Raw genomic sequence first — 17420 nt, forward strand, 5'->3', positions numbered from 1 at the left:
CCAGCGCTTCATCGCGTCTCGCCGCCCTGCAGCCGGCGCGCACGCCGTCGGCCGCCGAAGACGTCGGGTGGCGACCGCGTCTGCGGTCCCGAGGAGCGCCGACCCCCTCGTGGCCTTGGCCGAGGTCGGGCCCGGCGTCGGAGATGTCCTCGACGTCCTCGCGGGCGCGGACAACCACGGCGAGAGAGCCGCGGCGCGTCGCCGACGGCCGGCGCCGGCGCCCGGCGGGGACCGCGTCCGCGGCGCCGCGGACCGCCCCGCGGGGGCCGGCCCCCGGCAGGGACGGGGAGGGGGTCTGGGGAAGGGCGCTACGCCCCTCCCCCACATACGCGCGCGGACCGCCACGGCGAGAGAGACCCGCGGCCGGCGCCGGCGGAACGATCTCCGACGCCGCGGACTTCGCGGTGGGCCTTCGGCCAGAGCCGAATCTCGCACGCGTAATGTAATAAGTGGAGCCGCGGCGCGTCGGGATCCGCGCCGGTCGCGGCCACGCGTCGCCTGAGGCCACGCTGCGCGCGGCACCCGTCCGGGCGGCGTCCGCAGCCCGAGAGCGTCCGGCCACGCGCGTGCCGCGCCGTCGCAGAGATGCGACGTCCCCTCCGGACCGTTCCTGGCTCCCGCTCGACGGACTGTCGTCTCTTTGCACAGCAACGGCCCGAAGGGGACGCAACCTACACCTAGCCCCGCTCAATTATTTTCTCGCAGTGTCGCACAAAGTCCCTACTCCTTCCACGGACTACGCGCCGGTTACTGCTCCGTCCCCTCGTCCCCCGGCGGCGGCGGCGGCAGGATCGTGCGCATGCTGTCGAGGGCCCGCCGGTCCGCCTCGACGTCGCGCACGGCGAGCTTCGTGAGCTCGGCCCGCAGCCGCGACGCCTCGCGCCGCTCCTTCGCGACCGCCGACTCCGCGGCCTCCGCCGCGCGCGCGAGGGCCGCGAAGCGCTCCTGGAGCGCGTCGTGGGCCTCCTCCTTGGCGCGGAGCCGGGCCTCGAAGGCGGCGCAGCGCTTCGTCGACGCCGCGAGGTCCAGCGCGGCCGCGGCGGCGCGGTCGTCGCCCTGCCGCCGCTGCTCCGCGAGCACGCGGCGCGTCGACGCCTCGAGCGCGGACCGCGCGTCCGCCGCGGCCGCGAGCTGCTCCCGCGTCCGCGCCGCGCCGGCCTCGCGCGCCGCGTCCGCCGCCGCCGCCGCCGCGCGGAGGCCCTCGTTGCTCAGGCGCCACGCGGCCGCCGCGTCGCGCGCGGCGGCCGCGCGGTCCGACGCCCGCGTCGCGTTCGACGCCGCGGTCGCCGCGCCGTCCGCGTCCAAGGCCGCCGCGCGGTCCGACGCCCGCATCGCGTCCAGAGCCGCCGCCGCCGCGCCGTCCGCGTCCGAGGCCGCCGCGCGGTCCGAGGCTCGCATCGCGTCCACGGCCGCGGCGGCCGCGCGCCCCGCGTCCGCGACCGCCGCGCGGTCCGAGGCTCCCGCCGCTCGAAAGGCCGCGGCCGCGGCCGCGTCCGCGCGCGCGCTTCGGGCCGCGTACGCCCCGTGGGCCTCGGCTTGCGCCCGCGACGCGCGCGCGGCGTACGCGCCCTGGAGCGCGACCCGCTCCGCCGCCGCCTCGGCGTCGAAGACGCGGAGCGCCGCGCGGGCCGCGTCCGCGTCCGCCGCCGCGGCTTTAAACGCGGCGTACATGGCGCACAGCGCGTCGCCGCTCCCGCCGCCGCTGTTCGCGCCGCCGCGCGGGCTGTTCGCGCCGCGCCGCGGGCTGCCGCCGCTCGACGTCGGGCTCCCGGCCGACGACCGGGGGCTGCCGAACTGGCGCGCGGGCCCGGCCGCGCCGGGGCTGCCCGCGGGCGAGCCCGCCGCGGGCGAGCCCGCGGGGCTGCCCCGGGGCGCGGGCCGGCCGCTGCCCCGGGACCGCGCGCGCGCGTAGAGCGCCCGGAGCTCCGGCTCGAGCGGGTGCTCCCACCTGGGCAGCACAAGAGTCGCTTCAACGTGAGTGTTCCGCGCGCGCGCGTTACGGAAAACACATCCACGCTTCGAGACCGTTCCGAGAGATGATCGCTCGTCCAAAAATCAGCCGAAACGAGTGGAAAACGACCGAGATAGAAGTTGGGAATTTCGCTGCCCTGGCTCCCGCTGCGAGTCCTCGGTGCCGTCGCGCAGGTAGTAGAGGTCGCCCTCGTGCGTCCGGTAGCGGATCCAGCCGCTCGGCACGCGGAGCGCGGCCCGCAGCCCGATCCAGGCGCAGCCCGGGTCGCCGACCTCCAGCAGCGCGAGCTGCTCCCGGACCATGTCCTCGAGCTCCGCCTCGGTGGTGGTTTCGAAGTCGCACTCGTCGAGCAGCCGCTGGCAGACGCCGTCGGGGTCCGCGTCGGCGATGGCGCGCAGACCCATGGCGATCGCGGCGCGGTGCGCGCGCGCCGCCGGCGGCCGCGGACGCGGACTGGGCAGCCCTCGACAACGTCGTTCAAGGTGGGCAGCTTCAGAACCTTGCAGAGCCTTGAGGTCAGATTGCAGCTCAGGGCAATGCGCTCGGCTCTCGCAATGAGCGCGATACTCTTGCTCCCTCTGCTGGCACCGGTGACCGTCGCGCTGGCGCCGCCGAAGATCTACTTCGACGTCGCAACCAGCACGGCGTCGTTGGGGAGGATCGAGATCGCTCTGAGCTCCTTCGAACGGCTGCCGCGGCTCTGCGAGAACGTGCGGCTCATCGCGTCCGGCGAGCGCGCGCCGCGGTGCTCCTTCGAGAACGCGCGCTTCGCCGACGCCCGGGAGGGCCCCCAGTACAAGTGGAGCCACCAGTTCGCCTGCGCGCACAGCGCCATCGAGCTCGGCCTCCTCAAGGCCGACGCGTCGAGCGCGAACCGCGAGGAGGCGTTCGGCGGCGTCTACTACGGCGCGGCCGTCGGCGACGGCGACGTCGCGCTGACGACGCCCCTCGCGGGCCCCGGCGCCTACACGCGCTTCGCCTTCGTGCGCGTCGGCGCGTCGCCGACGACGTGGAAGCAGCGCCTGCTGACGAACGCCGCGGTGCTGGGCGTCGCGACGACCCCGCTCGCGGACGACGTCCTGCACCGCCTCGCGACGGCCGACGGCGGCGGGGTCGTCGCGGGCGCGGGCGTCGTCGACGACGCGGCCGACGACGACTGCCTCGTCCCCCCACCCGAGGAGCTCGAGTCGGAGGACTGCCTCTGGGACGCGGGGCAGGAGCGGGCGTGGCGGGACAGGCGGTTCCTCCAGGCGGAGAGGGAGGGCTTCCGCGACCCCGCGCGCGGCAACTCGGGGACGCAGCGGTAAAAGGCCCGGACCATACACCTGCGCTCGCGCCCGGGCGGTTCGTCGAAGGCGCTCTCGGGGCTGTCGAATGCAGCTGCACTCACGAAGGGGGCCCTGCACAACGGTGCGTGCCGCGGTCCCCGGCCACGTCCCCGGCCCGTGCCCGGGCCGTGCCCGGGGCCCCGTGCCGGGCCCGTGCCGGGCCTCCCCGGCCCGTGCCCGGCCCGTGCCCGGGGCCCGTGCCGAGTGCCGGGCCCGTGCCGGGCCGCGTGGCCCGTGCCCGGCCCGTGCCCGGGGGCCCGTGCCGAGTGCCGTGCCGCGTGCCGGGCCCGTGCCGGGCCGCGTGCCCGGAGCGCATTTACCGTGCCGGAACCCCCGTGCCCGCCGTCCCCGGCCCCCGTCCTGGGGCCGTACCGTCGTGCAGGGGCCCGTTCACGAGCGGCAGCAGCCTGGCCTCGGCGGCCTCGACCGACCCAGCCTCGAAGCCTCCGAGGGGCCCCTGCGCGACGATGCGTGCCGCGGTCCCCGGCCACGTCCCCGGCCCGTGCCCGGGGCCCCGTGCCGGGCCCGTGCCGGGCCTCCCCGGCCCGTGCCCGGCCCGTGCCCGGGGCCCGTGCCGAGTGCCGGGCCCGTGCCGGGCCGCGTGGCCCGTGCCCGGCCCGTGCCCGGGGGCCCGTGCCGAGTGCCGTGCCGCGTGCCGGGCCCGTGCCGGGCCGCGTGCCCGGAGCGCATTTACCGTGCCGGAACCCCCGTGCCCGCCGTCCCCGGCCCCCGTCCCGGGGCCGGACCGTCGTGCAGGGACCGATCCTCCGCCACCGCTCGCTTCAATATGTGAGATCTACACAGTAATTTAGTTTCGACGTCCCTTTTTTTTTTTTTTCGATCAGGTAGTGACGCCTTGTCAAGAGTTCCTGAGAACCCTTTTACACGCCACCACCGCCGCAGCCCAGCCCGCCACCACGACCGCTGCCGCAACCGGCCGTCGAGGAACGCACACAGCCATGGGCGTCCTCGGCGGCGTCGCCAAGGGCGCCGGCGCGTTCGCCGGCGTCGTCGTCCTGCTGCACGTGGCCGTGCTCGTCGGGCTCAAGCTCTACATGGTCGACCACGACTGGGACTGCTACGACCCCGAGGAGGCCGGGTCGTTCTGCGAGTTCTACGGCTGCCCGGCGGTGCCCGAGTACGAGCACACGGGCGAGTTCCTGCGGACGTTCGAGCGCGTCCGCCGGAACCTCCGCATCTCGTTCAAGGACAACGCGTCGCCGCTCATGGCGCACAAGGAGCTCCAGTGGATCCAGTTCTTCGAGCACCCGGAGTGGTACACGCTCACGGAGAGCGACCTCTGGCCGTCCGTGAACGGCGTCGACCTCGAGCCGCCGGAGGGCGAGACGTTCCTCCAGGGCCTGTGGAAGGGGCTCCGGGGCGAGATCCCGCTCGACCGCATCAGCCTGCTGGCCCTGATCACGCGCACGGGCCCGCCGCCCCTGGCGCCGGATTTCATCCACCACCACTTCCTCGGCGCGATCGACCGCGCGCCGTCGTTCGACGTTGAGGACCACCGGGGCTTCATCTACCACCTCATCCGGGGCCCGGGCCTGCGCTTCGTCATGAACTCGCCGCTCTACGGCCGCACGAAGAAGCTCGAGAAGGTGCGGGCGCTGGAGCGGGCCGCCGCGGACGGCGCGGCGCGACCGGTCGACGCGGAAGCCGCGAAGATGTTCCTCGCGCACCACGCGATCTTCGACAACCAGAACGAGTTCGCCATCCCGCTCCTCGAGGAGATCTGCGAAAAGAGCCTGCTGCGGCCCGGCCGGACCTGCCGCGACCCCGCGGCGACGACGATGGCCGAGACGCTGCTCCGGCGCTTGATCGTCCTCGCGGAGGTGCGCCGCGGCGAGTTCGACAACTGCGCGCTCCAGCACACGGGCGAGTCCTGCGTCATGCCCCTCGCGGGCCACGGCGTCCACGTCGAGCCGAGCGGCGCCAAGGCCGCGGCGAAGTGGCTGACGCTCGAGCTCGAGGTCTTCGACGGTGGCTCGCAGGCGTCCAAGTGGATGCTCAACGTCGTCCACATGCAGCTCGGCACCTGGCCGGGCGGCGTGCCCGAGGCCTGGCGCCTGCCCGCGTCCGCCTTCGACTCGGACTACGACGTGGGCAAGTTCCCGAACGTCGCCAAGGCGCTCGGCCTCGACTTCTACGGCATCACGGGCTCCGTCGCCGCCGACGACTTTTCCTACGACGACGGCACGCTCGAGCACGTCGCCGGCGGCATGCTCCAGTGGCCCGGCGGGCGCCTGTCGTCCCAGTTCAAGGCCCAGGCCAACGGGACCTTCGTCGACGCGTCGCTCGCGTCGTCCATCAAGCAGGTCGGCTCCGTGCACCTCTTCAAGCAGGCGGACTACGACAACGACGGCGACCTCGACCTCTTCGCCGCGCGCGGCGGCTGGAGCCCCTTCCTCCAGCTGCCCAACTCGCTCCTCCGCAACGACGCGGCGCCCGGCGGCGCCGCGACATTCACGGAGGTGAGTTACAGCGCGGGCACGGTGACGTACCAGGGCACGCACACGGCGGAGTGGGCCGACTTCGACCTCGACGGCCACCTCGACATCTACGTGGGCAACGAGCAGAACCCCTGCGCGCTCCACCGCAACAACGGCGACGGCACGTTCACGAACGTCGCCCAAGCCATGGGCGTCGAGACCTGCGGCTGGGTCAAGGGCGTCGCCTGGGGCGACATCGACGGCGACAACTACCCGGACCTCTTCGTGTCGACCATGTCCGGGCCGAACTACCTCTACCACAACCAGAAGGGCACCGGCTTCCTCGAGGTCGCGGGGGCCAAGGGCGTCCGGGACCACCCGCGCCTCGGCTTCCCCGTCGGGTTCATGGACTTCGACAACGACGGCTGCGAGGACGTGCTCGTCGCCGCGCACCGGTCGCCGGACCCGGGCGAGACCTTCGCGTTCTACTCGGGCGAGCCCTGGCGCGAGGAGGCGATCGTCGAGCGCCGCGTCGGCGAGCACAGCCGCCACAACCGCCTCTACCGGAACAAGTGCGACGGCACGGGCCGCTTCGACGACATCAGCCTGACGACGCCGGGCGTCGGCAAAACCATCGGCGCCATGTCCATGAACTTTGGCGACATCGACAACGACGGCTTCCTCGACGTCTACACGGGCACGTCCATGCCCGACCTGCGGGCCCTCCAGCCCAACAGCATGCTCCGCAACGACGGCGGCAAGGGCTTCCAGGACGTGACCTTTTCCGGCGGCTTCGGCCACCTCCAGAAGGGCCACGGCATCGCCTTCGCGGACGTCAACAACGACGGCCACGTCGACGTGTCGATCTCGCTCGGCGGCGGCGTCGTCGGCGACAAGATGTTCGACGCCCTCTTCCTCAACCCGGGCACGTTCTTCCACAACTCCTGGCTCAAGCTCAGCCTCGTGGGCGTGAAATCGAACAAGCTCGGCCAGGGCGCGCGGCTCAAGGTGACGACGGCGGACGGCCGGAACATCTACATGACCCAGGGCCTCACCGCGTCCTTCGGGTCGAACCCGGTCAAGATCCAGCACATCGGCCTCGGGGACATCGGCCCCGACGGCGTCGTCGACGTCGAGATCGCCTGGCCCATCGCGGGCGCGGCGCCGCAGACGGTCCGCGGCGTCCGCGCGAACTCGTGGGTCACGGTCACCGAGGGCTCGAGCGACCTCCGCTACCGCGACCTCGAGGTCACGCACTACGACACGGACAAGCTCCTCGCCGACGAGCTCGAGATGGGCTGCTCGATGCACTAGGAGCCCCGCGGGTCCCGCGCGTCGTCGCGCGCGCTCCGCGCGTCCCCCCTCCCTTCGGTTCGCGCGCCCCGGCTCGCGCCCCGAATCCGAATCCGAATCCGAACCCAAATCCAGAACCCGCCCCTTTCGTGAACCCTCACCCTCACCCTCAGCCGAATCTGGAATCCGAACCCCTTCGTGCTCTCTCTTGCGTTCTCTCTCCGACTCCGGCTGCTCCTTAAGTTCTATCACTATCAACACTTCTGCTTCGAGACGGCGCTCGCGGTTCCTCTCGCCCCCCCTACGTTTAGAGACGCGTCAAGGCAAGAACAGAGATCAAACCCTACTGCGAGGTGCACTGGCGCCTGCGCCAGGACGCCGCCGTCCACTGGCGCCTCCGGCGCCTGTGAGACCCCTCTCGGAACTCGTAGTTCTTGGTGACGACGGCGCCCGATCGGCGCGTTCGCTTCCAGGAACGCGAGCGCCTTGGGCAGCGGGAGGATAGTCCGAGACCTATCGGCCGCGTGTGCTCTTGGGCATGCGGCTTCTCCGACGCAAAATCTCCAATAATAATAATAGGCCTCAGTTTCGGCTCGTGTTCGGATGGTTCTTGAAGATCAACCACTCGTGTTACCTCGTGGGCGCCGCCCGGACGAGAGAGAGCGCGAGCTCGGCGATGGCCCGGCACGGGAGCCGCGCGACCGCGCGGCCGTCGTCGAGGAGCCGCTCAAAGTCGGCCGCCGCGCGCGCGGCCGCGGCCGCGAGCCCCGCGCCGTCGTCGTGCGAGTCGAGCGCGTCGAGGAAGAAGGCGTAGAGGCGGCCGAAGGCCGGCGCGTAGGCGAATTTCCCCTCGTGGAAGGCCGAGCGCGGCGCGTGGAGGAGGAGGGGCGCGGCCGCGCAGCGGTCGCAGTCGTAGGCCGCGTGCTGGCAGAAGTCCGTCCGGAAGTTCGCCTCGCAGGGCAGGCGCGCGACGGTGAATTGGTCGCCGCCCGCGGCGACGTTGAAGACCGACTGATCCCCCAAGTCCAAAGACCCGTTCGCCTTCGTCGCGGCGAGGTCCGCCATGACGGCCGCGAGCGTCGGACCCCAGCCCGCGTCGCGCGCGGCCGCCGCGTCGAGCGCGAGGACGCCCGTGTTCGCGCCGTCGTCCGGGAAGGCGCGCGGGAGGGCCCGGGCCGCGGCGCTCTGGTTGTAGTAGTGCTCCGCGGAGCCCTCGCAGGACGGCGCGACGTCGCCGTGCTCGGCCGCGGCCGCGACGGCCGCGCCGGCCGCCGCGAGCGTGCCCACCGCGCCGAGCCAGAGCGCGGCCGGGTCCGCCGCGAAGACGACGTCCGTGTCGAGGTAGACGGCCCAGCGGATCGTCGGGTCTAGAATCTGGGGCAGGAAGAGCTTCACGGTCGCGCAGGGCTTGAAGAGCATGAGGTGCGCCTTCGCCGCCTCGGGGACGCGGTCGGGCCAGGTCGCGTCGAAGTAGACGACGAGGTCCTCGCCGCCGAAGCGGCCCCAGGCCATGTCCATGAGCCGCTGCATGGACCGGCGCAGCACCTTCGCCGCGACGTGGTTGCAGAACACGGTGAAGCGCAGCGCGTGCCGCCGCGGGCCCCGCGGCGCGGAGAGCACCGCGGACGCGATGACGCCGAGCGCCTCGCGGGCCCGCGCGACGTCGCCCTCGCGCGCGCAGGTCACGAGCACGAAGTCGCAGGCGCCGGCGTGGTGGGCCAGCCAGCCCGGGGCCAGCGCGACGCCCGCGTCCGGCGCGGCCGCGCCGCGCGGTTCCGCGTCGGGGACGTCCGCCGCGTCCGCCGCCGCGGCCTCGCGCGCCTCCGCCGCCGCGAGAGCGCCGTCCGGCACGGCGTGCCACAGGAACCCGCCCAGGCCCACGAGGTTCCGCCCCGTCGCCTCGGCGCAGTCGGCGAAGTCGACGGCCGGCGCGCCCGCACCGTCGACCGCGGCCCAGTCGACGCACGTGCCGTTGCGCGTCTCCGCGCGCCGGTCGTAGGCGGCCTGGTCCGAAAAGGCGAAGCGGCCGACCTCGGGCCAGAGGTGGGGGCGGTCCATGCGCGCGGGCGCGAGGAGCCGCGACGAGGCGCCGCGGAGGAGCCGCGCGGCGTTTCCGAGGTCCCGCGCGGCGACCGCGCCGAGGTTCCAGAGGTCCACGTAGACGGCGTCGCAGGTCCCGCGGTAGGGCGCGACGGCCCGCGCCTCGAGGGCCCGGAGCGAGTTGAGGGCGACGGCCTCGAGGCGCTTGCCCGGGGGCAGCGCGCGCGCCGTCGCCTCGAGGACGCGGAAGTCGTCGTCGTCCCCGCCCTGCGGCGCCGGCACGACGAAGAGCGTCACGTCGACGTCGTCGTGCGTGACCGCGAGCCAGTAGCTCGCCGGCGACAGGACGTTGGCGCCCACGTGGCAGAGCCTCCGGCAGCCGGGGCCCAGCACGCCCGCGACGGCCTCGCGCCGCTCCGCGACGGCGGGCGCCGGCGCCGCGGGCGCGTCGTAGGGGCCCTCGAGGGGGAACGGCGCCGCGACGCGGCCGTGGCAGGACGCGAGGGCGGCGGACGCGCGCGCGCGGCCGTCGGCGCCGCGGAGCGCGCCGTGCCGCACGCACGGCGCGTGCTGCGGCTCCACCGCGCCCCGGAGCACGCCCTGGCAGGGCTCGTGGGCCGCCAAGTCCTGGGACACGCAGAGCCGGGTCCAGCGCAGGCAGGCCGCGGCGTGGCGCCGCGCCAGCGCGCCGAGGCCGTCGCCGCCGGCCGCCGCGGCCGCGTACGCGTCCGACGCCGCGAAGCGCTCGAGCGCGGCGTCCGCGGTCCAGCCGCGCCAGAGGGGGTCGTACGCGAGCAGCTTCGCCCCGCCGGCGGCCCGGGGGCAGGGGGCCAGGGCCGCGGCGGCGGCGACGGGCAGCGTCTCCCGCGCGCCCACCGTAACGACGACGTCCTCCTCGAAGTCCTCGCGCGACGTCGCCGCGCGCCGCTCGGTCCAGGTCACGGCCGTCGACCCGTAGTTGCCCGACGGGCAGACGACGGCGGCGGCCGCGTGCTCCGGCGCCGCGCCGAGGGGCGGCGGCAGCGCGCAGTCGCGCGCGTCCGCGGCCGCGCGGACCTCGGCGACGGGCGCGGCGTCGCGGCGCGCGCGCGCGAAGGTCGTCGCCGTGCCGTTCTCGGCCGTGAGGAGCCAGAAGGCGTCGAAGTGGGCGACGCGCCGCAGGACCGCGCGGCGCGCGGCCGCGGGCGCGTCGCCGAGGCTCAGCGCGGCGACGAAGACGCGCCCCCCGCCGCGGGGCCAGAGGGCCGCGGTTTCCCCGGCGAAGCCGTGGACGTCGAGGCACGCAAAGGGGAAGGGCCGCAGGCCGCTCGCCGCGAGCGCCGCGCACTGGAGCGCCGACAGCAGCGGCAGGTCCGCGGACGCGTACGACTCGACGGCCGCGGACCGCGCGATCTCGAACGCGAGCTGCGGGCTCGCCGGCGCGAGCTCGAAGACGCGCGCCGGCGCGACGGGCGACGCGGCGCGGAACTGGGCGACGTGCGCCGCCGCGACGAGGGCCTCGGCCGTCGTCGCGAGGCCCGGGCAGCGCCGCGCGCCGCCGACGCCGAGGTCCGCGGGCGCGTCTCCGCGCGCCGCCGCGAGGGCCGCGGCGAGCGCGCAGGCGCCGTTCACGCCCCGGCCCAGAGCCTCGTAGGCCGGCGACCGCCGGAACGCGGCGAGGGGATCGCCCGCGGCGGCGCGGAGGTCGCCGAGGAGCGCGTCGGCGATTTCGAGGCGCCGGCCGCCGTAGCGCTCGGACGGGCGCGGCGGCCCGAAGTCGAGGACGACGCGCAGCTGGTCCCGCGCGTCGGCGAGCGCGTCGAAGCGCCGCGGGCCGGCGGAGGAGCCGTAGCCGTGGACCGCGGGCACGAACGCGGCGACGAGGCACGGGCGCGGCGCCGCGAAGGAATTCGCCGTCCGCCGGTGGAAGACGGCGGGCCGGAGCCCGATGACGTCGCCCGGCGCCGTCGCGACGACGACGCCGTCGCCCGCGACCGCGGCGGTCCGGTGGGACCCGGGCCAGACCTCCCACGCGCCGCCGTCCGCGGGCGCGGCGCCGAGCGGGATCAGGACGTACTCCACCTCGAGCCCCGGCTCGAAGGCGCGCGCCGGCGCCGCCGCCGGCGACGACGGCAGGCTCGTCGCGACGCTCACGGCCGCGAGCGTGAGCGGGTAGCCGCGCGCGCGCGCCTCCGTCGCCACGATTGTCCGCGCGGCCGCGGCCGCCGCGGCCCGCAGGAGGTCCTCGACGATCGGCGCGACGCCGGAGTCGCAGGCCGGCGCGCCGGGCCACAGCGTCGGCCACGGCGAGCAGAAGTTCACGGTCACGGCGCCGTCGAAGGACGCGTTCGCCGCCCAGGCGTCGTAGGCTCCACGCAGCGCGGCGACCTCGTCGGCGGCGACGACGCCGCGCCAGACCGCGACGCCGTCGGCCTCGTAGGCGAGCGCGTCGCTCCTGGGCGCGGCCGCGCACCGCACCGCGGCGACCAGGGCGACCGCGAACACAAGCATGGCTCTACCTAGGGCAGCCCCAAAGCGCTCCATAAGCGGTGGATTCCTCCAGGTGAGTGCATCCACGCGTGCAACTTACCGACCCCGATAGGCAAGTGCGCAACGACCGCGCGCGGCGGCCCTAGGCGCCGAGTAGCAGCTTACGACCTACGTCAGCAGCCCCACACCTTGACCGTCTTGTCCTCCGACCCGGTTGGCGGTCAACGTGTACTAGTTGAAGCGCGGACCGATCGACGAATCTTAAGACGAATCCACGACGCGATCGGGCGCGCCATCCGGCCCTGACTACAAACAGGGCGCTTAACGAGAGGGAGGCGGCGCGCCGTCACTGGAACCGGTCCTTCGCGTTGGTCTTGTCGCGCCAGAGCTCGACGACGAGCGCCGTGCGGACGCCGCTCGTGACGGTCTCGATGTTGTGGAGCTTCTCCGAGGGGAAGAGGACGGCGTCGCCCGCGCCGAGGTCGTGGGGCTGCGGCCTGCCGTCGCGGTAGGTGACGAAGCGGCCGCCGCCGTGGCCGTCGGAGAGGAGCGCGGAGACCGTGAGGCACGAGTCGTTGTCCCGGTGGTTGGCCATGAGCAGGCCGCTCCCGGCGCCGTAGGTGTGGTGCTCGATGCAGCGCACGCGCAGGGCCTCGTCGCGGTCGCAGCAGGTCCACGACGCCGGCGCGCGGCTCCGCATCGCGCGCTCGATCTTCGCGAAGAGGCGCGCGTGGCGCGCCTGGAAGTAGCCGCCGGCGTGCAGGTAGACGATGGCGTGCCCCAGCGTCGACGCCGCCGTGGCGTCCTTGAAGTGGCGCGCGCTCTGGCCCGCGGCTGCGAGCGCGGCGGCCGCCGCGTGCGCCTCGGCGACGTCGGCCGCGTCCAGGAGCCCCCGGAGCGCGACGGGCGCGCAGGCCTCCGCGGCGTACCAGTGCTTGCGGCGCGCGGCGATGAGCGGGTCCCGGCCCTCGGCGACGTACCTCGCCGCCGCCGCGCAGGCGCCGTCGAGGCCCGGGTCCACGGGCCGGTGCGCCGCGTCCTCGGACACGTCCGAGCCGGCGTCCTGCGCGCCCGACGACGACGACGCCTCCGCCGCCGCCTCCGCCGCCGCGGCCTCGGCCTTGACGCGCTTCGCCTCGGCCATCATCGCGCGCATGGCCTCCATCATGGACATCGTTGCGCGGCGCCGGCGCTGGGCAGCCTTCGAGGTCGGCATCATCGTGTGCACCGTCTGTTACTATTTCGTGCCCCCCCTAGACGGGTTCTGGTGCCACCAGAGAGGCTGCCATCCTGCGCGCGTTGGGTAAAGGTCTGTTGAGCCCTGCGGCAGGTGTATACGCTTCGACCTACAGGGGTGCGGTGAGTGTTGTTTCGGTTTCGCTGGGGACGCTGGATCCGCGCTGCACGCCCTTGGCAAGGGACCGTTCGCCAGCTGGTTCTTTTCGGTCGGTAGAACACACAGCGACCCAGTTCAGGCTATTGTCGGGTCTAGTTCCGTGCAGCTCACATAGGATTTTTGTTGTTTTGAAAAGTCGATCGCGCGCGGACGCACAAGTCGAACTTGATCGTTCCGGAAAAAAAAAATTTGTTTTGGGGGAGGGGCTGGTCGCAAGCGAACCGGGCTCGAAGAAGGGGAAGCGGACGGTGGGCGGCGCGTCGGGTCGCCGGCGGGGGGAGCGGCGGGGTGGCGGGATTGGGGGGTCGCCGCTCGCTCAGATGGGGTGCTGCCCTTCACGCGCCGGCGCCCGGCGCCGCGGACAGCGGGGACCGGGCGTGTGAATGGCAGTCGCGGGATGCGCGGTGCGGGCGCGGCGGGGTCGTCATGGGGGGTCTGTGTCGGACGCGCGCCCCCCCCCGTCCGCTAGCCCAGAACCCCTCCCGCCGCGACACGCTTGGACGTTCTTCAGATGCACATGGTTTGAAGTCTCAGGGGGCCCCAAGTTTACATTGCCTTCATCATCGATTCAGCTGTTTTTATTGCCCGTCTCGAGCTGCGTGGCCGCTTCACTTCATCGGGCTCGAGAAGCGCCTCAGTCGTGGCCGCACGCAGAGCATCGCAGCACGAAGCATCGCAGCACTATGAGGGCCGTCCTCCTCCTCGCGCAGATCACGGCGACCACCGCCTACAAGAACGTGCTGGGCAAGGAGCTCGAGCACTGCAGCGGCGCGGGCATGGCCCTCACGGGCTACACGCGCGAGGGCCAGTGCGTGGACCGCTACGACGACGCCGGCAGCCACCACATCTGCATCAACATGAAGTCGACGTCGAACGGCAACTTCTGCGACGTCACGGGCCAGCCGAACTGGTGCGCGAGCGCCATGCGGTGCGACGACGGCACGGGCTCCTACGGCGCCGGCGAGTGCGACGTCGAGAACTGGTGCGTCTGCCAGTGGGCGTGCGCGCCCGGCGTCCTTTGTCGCCGGGCTCTCGCCGATCGTCTTTCGCCGTTCGCCGATCGTCTTTTGTCGCCCGACCTTCGCCGATCGTCTTTCGTCGCCCGACCTCTCACGTCGATCCCGGTAGGTTCGCGTCGTACCTCAGCCGCGCGGGCGGCTGCGACAAGATCCAGGAGATCGTGTGCGAGGCCACGAACATGGAGGCCTACATCGCCTACACGAAGAGCGCGCAGCACGCCGAGGCGCGCGCGTGCCTCGAGCAGCGCTGCGGCATCTCCGCGGCCATCAGCGATGACGAGGCCGCGACGGCGACGGCGGGTTTTAGCGTCCCGTGGGTCGCGGAGGCCGCCGCAGGGTCCGTGCTCGTAGGCGTAGCCGGCTTCGTCGCCACGCGGAAGACGCGCCGCGACGCGCAGGCCGTGCTAGGGACCCCGGCGAAGGAGGTCGGCCTCGTCTAGGTGGTAACCGTTTTTTTCGCGGCGCGTTCCCCGGAGTGTTAGCTCAGGTCGAAGCCCGCGCCCGAGTGGACGGACGTGAGGAGCCGCGCGCGCAGCACGGCCTCGGACGAGTAGGTCGGCAGCTTCAGGACGTTGAAGCAGGTCGACGCCGTCGGGAGCTTGTCCGCGTCGCGCAGGATGGGCACCTTGCGGATCGTGAAGGGCGGCGCGAGCGCGGCGAAGCCCAGCGGCGGCGCGCGCTCGCACGCGGTGACGAACTTGAGCAGCGCGGCGCGGTCCGCGGGCCGCAGGCTCCGGAGCGCGGCCCAGAAGCGCTTCACGTGCTTGTCGCCGGGCAGGTAGCCCTCGTACCGCGCGTGGGCCTTGAGGTCGTCGACGTCGACCGCGTCCTCCGCGCCCGAGATCAGCAGCTGGAGCTCCGGCTCCGAGAAGCGGCGCAGCAGCGCCAGGTCGACGACGTCGCCTAGACCACCGACGAAGGCCCGGGACTGCGCGTCGAGGCGGTCGACCATGTGGAACTTGGCGACCTGGGCAGGAAAAGGGTGCGACATTCCCAACTTCAAAGGCTCCTCTCTCGGCCGTTTTCCACTCGTTTCGGCTGATTTTTGGACGAGCGATCATCTCTCGGAACGGTCTCGAAGCGTGGATGCCTTTCCCGGAACACGCGCGCGCGGAACACTCCCATGAAGCGATGTTGAATCACCCTTTTGTGGCTCTGTTGGCCACGGCCTGGACGTACGCGTGGCGGTTCGCGCGCGTGACCTCGACGTCGGCGCCGTTCGGTATCAAATTCGCCGTCACGCACTCGCCGAAACGATCGAAGGACACGGAGAAGTCCAGCCCGAGATCCGCGACGTCGCCGTCGTAGAGCTGCAAAAACTTCAAGTTCCGGTGGAGGTCCGGGTCCAGCGACTTCAGGTCCTCGAGCAGCGTGACGTAGTTGAAGTCGCCCCGCACGAACGACAGGAAGCTCCGCGTGAACCGCGGCTGGATCGTGATGCCCTCGCGCAGCGCCTTGCCCAGCACCCGCCCAAGAAAGTGGAAGAGGCGCAGGTGGTCGCGCTCGCCGTGGACGAACGCGGAATCCGGGTTCGGAAACAGCAACCCGTCGTGCGCCGTCGTCTTGAAGAGCCCAAAGTCCATGGAGAACGCCGCGCCGCTCAGCTCCGTCCAGAACTCCTTGAACAGCCCGCCCGCGTCGATGCCCGCCTCCGCGCGGCCCCAGTCGTCGACGAACGCGACCGACAACCGGCCTTTCAGCGCCGCCGGCGAGAGGCCCGCGATGCGGTCCAGGCCGTCGTCTAACACGTGGCTCCGCCGGACGCGCACGATCGTCTTGTCCGTCGGCCGCGGCGACGACGCGTCGAAGAAGCGGATCTCCTCCGCGCGCGCGTTCGACTGGCCGTCGGGGCACACCTTCTCCTGGAACAGGCGGACGCGCGCGCGGAACGGCAAAGCGAAGGGCATGGACGCCAGCAGCAGGCGGCTGCGCCGCGTCGCCCCTTTCCGGAGCTCCTCGCGCGCGGCGCCCTCGTCGGCCTCGGCGACGAGCCAGAGCGCGGGCCTCGCGAAGGGCCGGCGGCACGACCGAGCGTGCAGGTCGTGGAGGAGCGCCGCGCACCAGCCCCCGTAGGCGTCGCGCCGCCGGTCCGGTCCGCCCTCGCGCCAGCAGTGGGCGAAGAGGCCCCGCTTCAGCGCCTCGGCGACGCGCCGCAGCTGGAAGGGCGCCGCGGGCCGCGACCGGTCCCTGAGCTCGTCGTCGTCGACGATGAGCAGCGCGTGGCGCAGCAGCGCGACGCACGCCAGCGCGACGACGACGTCGCGCGGCGGCGGATTCGGCGCGCTCGCCGCGCCGAAGTAGCGCTCGAGGGACGGCGCCAACGCGCGCGCGTGCCGCGCCTGCAAATAGCCCCAGAGCCTCCTCGGCCCGTCGTCGTGGAACGCGAGCGCCGTCAGCGCCGCGACGCGCAGCCGCGGGCACGCGGCGGCGAGGCCGAGGCAGAAGAAGCGCCCAAAGGCCTCGAGGTCCCGCTCGTCGTCGTCCGAGTAGGCCGGCGGCGGCGCCGCCGCCGCCGCGTCGCGCGCGGCCGCGCGCGACGCCGCGGTCACGTCCGCGAGCGGGCTGCTCTTCTTCGACGACGACAGGCCAAAGGCCTTGGCGAAGGAGCTCTCGACGGAGCCCGCCGTCGCCTCGAGCTTCCGCGCCCACCTCGAGCCGACGACGTCCGCCAAAAGGGACCGCTTCTTCTTCGCCGCGGCCTCGGAGAGCGCGTCCGCGGACAGGCCCGCGAGGTCGGCGTCGAGCGCGTCGTCGGCCGCACTCGACGCGTCCAAGAACGCGCAGTCGCGCTTCGCGATGAGCGCGTCCGCGAGCGGCGCGACGACGCCCTCGCGCGCCTCGAAGCTCCGCGACGCGTGCCACCGCAACCGCGCGCACGCGACGACGGGCTGCTTGGCGCCGTTCACGACCTTCCAGCAGATGACGGCGTCCTCGTCGCAGAGCACGGCGGCGGCGTTGTCCGTCGCGGCTAGGGCGGCCGCGACGGCCAGGGCGAACGGCCGCGCGAGGGAGGCGTCCTCGACCAGCAGGCGCCGGCCGAGCGCGCCGAGCGCGCCTAGAAGCCAGGCCGCGGCGTCGACGCCGGAGCGCTCCGAGCCGCCGGCGGGCGGGCGCGTCGCGAGCTCCGCGAGCGCGTCGCGCGTCCCGCGCGTCGCGAGCGCCTCGCGCCCCCTCGGCCCCGCGACGTCGCAGAGCAGCGGCGCCGGCCACAAGCGCGCGGCGAAGAGCCCGCCGCGGCCGGCGTCGGCCGCGCCCCCGGCGGCGATGGCGACCGCGGACGCCACGCTTCCGTCGACGGCGCGGTCGCCGGACTCGCGCGGCTCCAACTTCGCCGCCCTGTCGTAGCCCGCGTCGACGGCGCGCCGCAGCGCGCCGCCGTCGTCGACCCAGAGGTCCACCAGACGGTGCGCCAGGAACGCGGCGCGCGTCACGAGCAGGCCGACGGCGTCGACGAGGGCCGGCGCG

General features: G+C 73.6%; 2 protein-coding genes across 2 annotated transcripts; both read right to left on the reverse strand.

Annotated features, from left to right (window-relative positions):
- Positions 1 to 747: 747 nt before the first annotated feature.
- Positions 748 to 12714, reverse strand: AURANDRAFT_64432 (hypothetical protein; the record flags this gene model as incomplete). Its single annotated transcript, XM_009039174.1, has 4 exons — positions 748 to 1948; positions 2081 to 2425; positions 7666 to 11505; positions 11897 to 12714. The coding sequence occupies 4 exons, from the start codon at positions 12712 to 12714 to the stop codon at positions 748 to 750; spliced, it is 6204 nt and encodes a 2067-aa protein (XP_009037422.1).
- A 1719-nt stretch (positions 12715 to 14433) lies between these two features.
- Positions 14434 to 15862, reverse strand: AURANDRAFT_27065 (hypothetical protein; the record flags this gene model as incomplete). Its single annotated transcript, XM_009039173.1, has 2 exons — positions 14434 to 14922; positions 15122 to 15862. 2 exons carry the CDS (start codon positions 15860 to 15862, stop codon positions 14434 to 14436), a joined length of 1230 nt encoding a protein of 409 aa, XP_009037421.1.
- Between the last annotated feature and the right edge of the window lie 1558 nt (positions 15863 to 17420).

Source organism: Aureococcus anophagefferens (genome assembly GCF_000186865.1).
Source record: "Aureococcus anophagefferens unplaced genomic scaffold AURANscaffold_10, whole genome shotgun sequence".
In the NCBI taxonomy this organism is placed as follows: Eukaryota; class Pelagophyceae; order Pelagomonadales; family Pelagomonadaceae; genus Aureococcus; species Aureococcus anophagefferens.